This window comes from Paralichthys olivaceus, chromosome 12 (genome assembly GCF_024713975.1).
Source record: "Paralichthys olivaceus isolate ysfri-2021 chromosome 12, ASM2471397v2, whole genome shotgun sequence".
In the NCBI taxonomy this organism is placed as follows: domain Eukaryota; kingdom Metazoa; phylum Chordata; class Actinopteri; order Pleuronectiformes; family Paralichthyidae; genus Paralichthys; species Paralichthys olivaceus.
In genome coordinates, this window is record NC_091104.1 from 4,831,099 (window position 1) to 4,836,566 (window position 5,468).

A 5,468-nucleotide genomic window follows, 5' to 3' on the forward strand; every position below is an offset into this window, starting at 1 on the left:
ATGTGAGGAGGATTTCAACAAATTAAAAACAAACGACCGACTCTGCCTCAAGTCTCAGACATGAACTCCAGAGTCAGTGTTCGTCCTGTGAAGCAGCAGCAGCAGGAGATTGTCCAACTGGTTCAGAAGGACGGGGACATGTGGGGGACATGTGGGGGACATTCAGGCGAGGGCTGGAGCCTGTAGAGCAGCAGGAGGCGGGACATGACGTGTAAATTGTGCTGCGGAAAGATCAATGTTGTAGTTTACAGCTCGTCCACACCGGCTTCGGCCCTGATCCCCAAAACATCTGGAATCTCCTCGTCTTCGTCACGTGTCATTCTCATCAACCTCATCGACTCGCTCACTGAAATTTTCCACACATTTTGCTGCTGTCTTCTCACTCGGACACTTTAGGGGGCTGACACTTCTCACGTACAGAGTTACAGCATCAGATTCAGTGGGGGGGGGTTAAGCCTGCATGTTTTACTGAAGCCTTTGAGGCAACACTGAGGGCGTAAAACAACAGAGCAGCTCATTGTTTCTGCGTGGCTGCTTTACAGACGTGTTTTTATGTTTAAAGAGGTTTTGCAGAAATATCAAACGTGCATTTATTAGTTTTATTGTTTGACCACCAGCTCAGAGTGATGTTGTGTAAATGGAATGAAGACTCACACAGTCAATTCATTTTCTTTTACTGTATTATTGAATAAAATCTATAAAATATTCCACAGAAAAATACAATACATTATTAATCATCGTCTCATTACCCAGCATCCTTCAGTTGCATGTGCATCATCATCAACCACACACAGCTTGTGCTTTAAAGGCCGTCTGCGCTCTCCACCGTTATAAATAACACTGCAGCTTTCTGTTGGTTCGATTCATTCAGGCTGATGGATTATGTAAGTGGGGGAAAAAACAGAAGTGGTTTATTTCACAGGCTGAAATCCAGCTGATCCACGGTGTCTGTGCATCAGGAGGGAAAACAAGTTGTTGAGGCAGCAGCCCGCCCCTCCCACGCCTCGTGTGATTGGTCCATGGTCCGAGTCTGGGCAAAACAAGCTTCAAACTCCTCCTAGCTAATGACGCAAAGCCCCTTCTTCCACCACCTCCCACCTCTTCCTCCTCCTCCTCCTCCTCCTCCTCCTCCACCACTGCTTATTTTTCCCTCCTGGCCCGGGCTGCCACCTCCTCCCTCAGCTAGTTCACTGTCAGCCTGTCAGGAAGCATTAAGCTCATATTCCAGCAGCGCTCAGTGAGCGTAGAGAAAAAACAAAAAGGACCAAGAAGAGGCAGGAAACAATGACGGTTCTGAGGCTCGCTGCTTTTACATAACGGCCGCCGCTGCTCTTAGGTTTTTTTTATCAATGAGGCTCGACGAACGCCCCCAACACGAATAATGATTAAAAAAACAGTAGTAAGGCACGTTGTGGACCAGAGATGAAGATGAGGACGGATTACTTTGGTCGTCCAGGGTGGCGTGAGATTATCAGCCCAGTTCACAGACAATGAATAAACAGCTGTAGATGGAGTCCATCAGTTCCACAGACTCACACAGTGTCCAGGTTAACTGACATACGGAGGTAGAACAGGAGTAAACCACAGGAAGTGAAGGTCGAGCTTCTTGATTCGTCTCCGACCTTCTGATCTCTTCGTCTCTTCTGTCGGACAGGAGACGAGAGTTTCCGGGAGAAACACGTATAAAGACATGGCAATAAAAATACACAGGCGTCTGTCGTCATTTACAATTCTGAGACAAACTCGTCGTTGACTCGAGGCGATCGTCTCCTCGGTCAGAACCAGACATTTAAAATACACGTGCGATGCTTCGTTGGATTTAAACACCAGCTGCCGACGAGGAGCAACTGTTCACGTGGCGTCGTCATGGTGACAGGATATTACTTGTACAGTTTGTACTGATTGGATGGGGTCGCCAAAAGCAAAATGGCCGCCATCACACCGCGTAAAACGATAAGTTACACTCGCACCCAAAGAAAAAACAAAGCACAAAATAAAGTCTGCTGCCATTTTTCATTCATGATAATAATAATAATAATAATAATCAAGCCGGACCGGCTCCTCTTGTGATTGGACGTGAGCGTGGCGTTCGTTTCTCGGGATTGGAAGTTTACTAATTTGGCTAAATCCCCAAATTTCAGTGGCCACATTCACCTGTTCACCGGCCAAACCGGCGTGTAGACGGTCGACCCTCGGAGCCGTTCCTACGTTAAAGATCCAGAACCCAGGCCTTTGCCCTCCAGTCCCGCTGAAGCACGCCCTCTTCAAGTGACTGAAGGGATTTCAATTAATAATCAACCAGGGGCCGGTCTAACAGCCGGAGTGACGCACACACACACACACACACACACACACACACACACACACACACCGGCGGATCAGGTTCCTTCTTCCTGAGCAGTGGATTCACTCACTCACATAAAAACTTAATTTAAAAAACAAACAAACAGAGAAAAGTGACATCAACACTCAACACACCTCTCTTGACACGTTAACACTGTTGAACGGCATCGAGCCGTCTGTTACAACACTTCCCTCGCCAGTGCTGCAATTTTCTTTTTTCACAGATTACTCAAAAGACAACCTGAAGCCGGACTTTGTGTCTGACGCTCTAAACCAACTTTAGAAGATTTTCTGAAATAACTGATAAATAATTTGGTCAATAAAATATCAGAAAATAACACGTAAAAAAAAACAAATCCCAGTTCAGAAGAGAGCGATACAGAGAGAAACAGCAGATTCTCTCAGTCTATCTGTTTTCTGGATCTTCCAGCTGCATGTTTGGTCTGTTTCTCCCGTTTGAAGCCACAGAAACAGTGCAAACGTGTTTTAAAGTGAACGTTTTCTTCACATCAGCCGAAGTTTGAAACTCATTTTCCAGTTAAATGTCAAATGGAGCCTTTTAAAAAAAAAATCCCAAATCATCCTCGACCCTGACGTCGGTGTTGGATCCTCGGTCAGAGAAGCTGCACGTCTTTAATGGACCAAGAGTCGTAAACATCCACAATCCTGGCGATCAAGACTTCACCAGGATCTCCATGATGTGGTCCAGCTCGTTCAGGTCCATCAGACATGACTGCAGACTCCCAGGTGAGCCGTGGCCTGGCGAGCGCATTTTCACGTCCTCGTCCGCCCACATCGTCACGCTGACGGGCCACAAAGAGCCCGTCGCCCACGCAGAAGGCAGATCTGAAGTCTCGTACATCGACGTGTCAATGTCCTCAAAGATGTTGTCCAGGGTGAGGTCGCTGAGGTAGCCCATGGCGTTTACTGCATCACTAAAAGCACCGATCGTGGCGGTGGGCGGTTTCTGCTGGTCCGTCGAGCTGTTTGCCTCCTGAGACGGGAATTCGGGGGACAGCGGTGGAGTCAGAGGCAGGTCGTCCCCGTCACCCTCTGCACAACCGGGGCAAGTGACCGGCGTGTCTTCCCTGAAGTCGTCCCTGAGAAGACGAGAGTCAGGATGGACGCCGCTGTGGAGTGCGTCCGGGCTGCAGGCTCCAGCCCCGTCGCTCTGTATGTCCTCCTGGATCTGCCGGAGCGTGTTGATGAGCAGCACCGAGCGACGGAGGCTGAGCTCCATCCCGGCCTGGTAACGCTGCAGCTTCTCCAGACAGAGGCCGAGCACCAGCTGACGTTGCTGCAGGTGGTTCGTCTCGGATTTGGACGGCGCCACAATGAGCTCCACCTCCCCACGTTGCTCCTTCTCCTCCGTCACCGCGGCGGGGACCACCTCCACCTCCAGCTCCTCCAGGCAGCTCCACTTTCGCTTCACGCCACGACCCAACATCGTCCTTCACCAGAGAGAGTTCGTCAGTTACAACGTGATCAGAACAATGAGCAGCTGAAACCACAACTTTATTTAAAAACACAAGAAACTCTTCGAGACAAAGTGACTCATCGTGACCTCATCACAAGAGAGACATTCTACTTCCTGTCGTCAAAACATCAGCTCAACTTAACAAAATGAGTTTTGTTTATTTCACACAACGTAAATACATCATCTGTGTGTGTGTGCCAACCATTGACACATGGCCCCTCCCCCACTCCCTTTAAATAATAACCAACCAAGTACATTAAAGTAGTTTCTCACAGATATTAACATGAGATCAAGTACATTAAAGTAGTTTCTCACAGATATTAACATGAGATCAGAAGAAGTTTAGAAGGTGGGTGTGAAGATTTGAGCTGCGATGAGTCACGTTCAGACACAGACTGACTTTACTCATCATCCATGGCTGAGTAACACACACACACACACACACACACACATCACTGTCTCACATACTTTACTCATGAGAAGTACAATTACTACAATTACTATTAAAACTTGTTTAATGAGTTTGATTCCATGTGAGCAGAATCGAGCTGTGATTTCAAATGAAACATTTAAATGTATGAATAACAAACTCAGTCCTTCAGTTTCAAGTCTTTAAAATCAAACTACGTAATAATTACTTTACTTTACTTCACTTTACTTTACTTTACTTTACTTTAATACCCTGACCCCTGTATCAGACTTCAGCTCAGAGTCAAGTTCCAGGAGGAGAAACTAGTTTCAGATGATAATAAAATACAAATGACAACCTTACTTGTTCTTGTAAAGTATCATCAGATGTAAAGTATCTTCATGTGTAAAGTGCTATCATGTGTATAGTACCTGCAGATGTAAAGTATCCTCATGTATAAAGTATTATCATGTGTATAGTACCTGCAGATGTAGAGTATCCTCATGTTTGTAGTACCTTCAGATGCAAAGTACCTTCAGATGTAGAGTATCCTCATGTATAAAGTATTATCATGTGTGTAGTACCTGCAGATGTAGAGTGTCTTCATGTATAAAGTATTATCATGTGTGTAGTACCTTCAGATGTAGAGTATCCTCATGTCTAAAGTATTATCATGTGTGTAGTACCTTCAGATGTAAAGTATTATCATGTGTGTAGTACCTTCAGATGTAGAGTATCTTCATGTATAAAGTAGTATCATGTGTGTAGTACCTTCAGATGTAAAGTATTATCATGTGTGTAGTACCTTCAGATGCAGAGTATCTTCAGATGTAAAGTAGTATCATGTGTGTAGTACCTTCAGATGCAGAGTATCCTCATGTGTAAATATCCTCAGGAGTACAGTGTCTTCATGTATGGAGTAGAGCAGAGTATAGAAAGTATATGAAGTACATATATGTAGTAGTACCTCCTCGTCTCGCGCTCGTCTCGTGTGATTTCGTTTCTTCTGAGAGGAATGTACTGTGTGCGGAGGAGGCGGGGCTTGAGCGCAAAGGCCGCCTCTGATTGGTGGAATGTGCCGCTGATCAAGTCTCCGCCTCCGCCTCTCACGGGGCAGCGAATGTGAGGCTGCTGCGTTCAGGGGCGTCCCGGAAAAACCAGCATCATATCTTTAAAGAACACGTGAGCGGCCTGAGTGGGGGAATATGAGGCGGAGAAATGTTCATTCTTTCTTGCTTT

General features: G+C 46.2%; 1 protein-coding gene across 3 annotated transcripts; it reads right to left on the minus strand.

Annotated features, from left to right (window-relative positions):
• Positions 1 to 662: 662 nt before the first annotated feature.
• Positions 663 to 5,233, minus strand: LOC109642037 (SERTA domain-containing protein 3-like). Of its 3 annotated transcripts, none has more exons than XM_020106672.2 (2): positions 5,086 to 5,233; positions 663 to 3,794 (listed from the first exon to the last, which is right to left on the minus strand). In XM_020106672.2, the coding sequence occupies exon 2, from the start codon at positions 3,788 to 3,790 to the stop codon at positions 3,017 to 3,019; it is 774 nt and encodes a 257-aa protein (XP_019962231.2). In that variant the 5' UTR covers positions 3,791 to 3,794; positions 5,086 to 5,233; the 3' UTR covers positions 663 to 3,016. The 3 variants fall into 3 exon arrangements, with proteins under 3 accessions (XP_019962231.2, XP_069391648.1, XP_069391649.1); XM_069535547.1 differs by having other exon boundaries at positions 5,035 to 5,151; XM_069535548.1 differs by lacking the exon at positions 5,086 to 5,233 and adding an exon at positions 4,763 to 4,786.
• Between the last annotated feature and the right edge of the window lie 235 nt (positions 5,234 to 5,468).

What these genes read in the sequence shown, in the direction of transcription:
- LOC109642037 (XM_020106672.2), bottom strand. Translation starts at nt 3,790, where the DNA reads ATGTTGGGTCGTGGCGTGAAGCGAAAGTGGAGCTGCCTGGAGGAGCTG.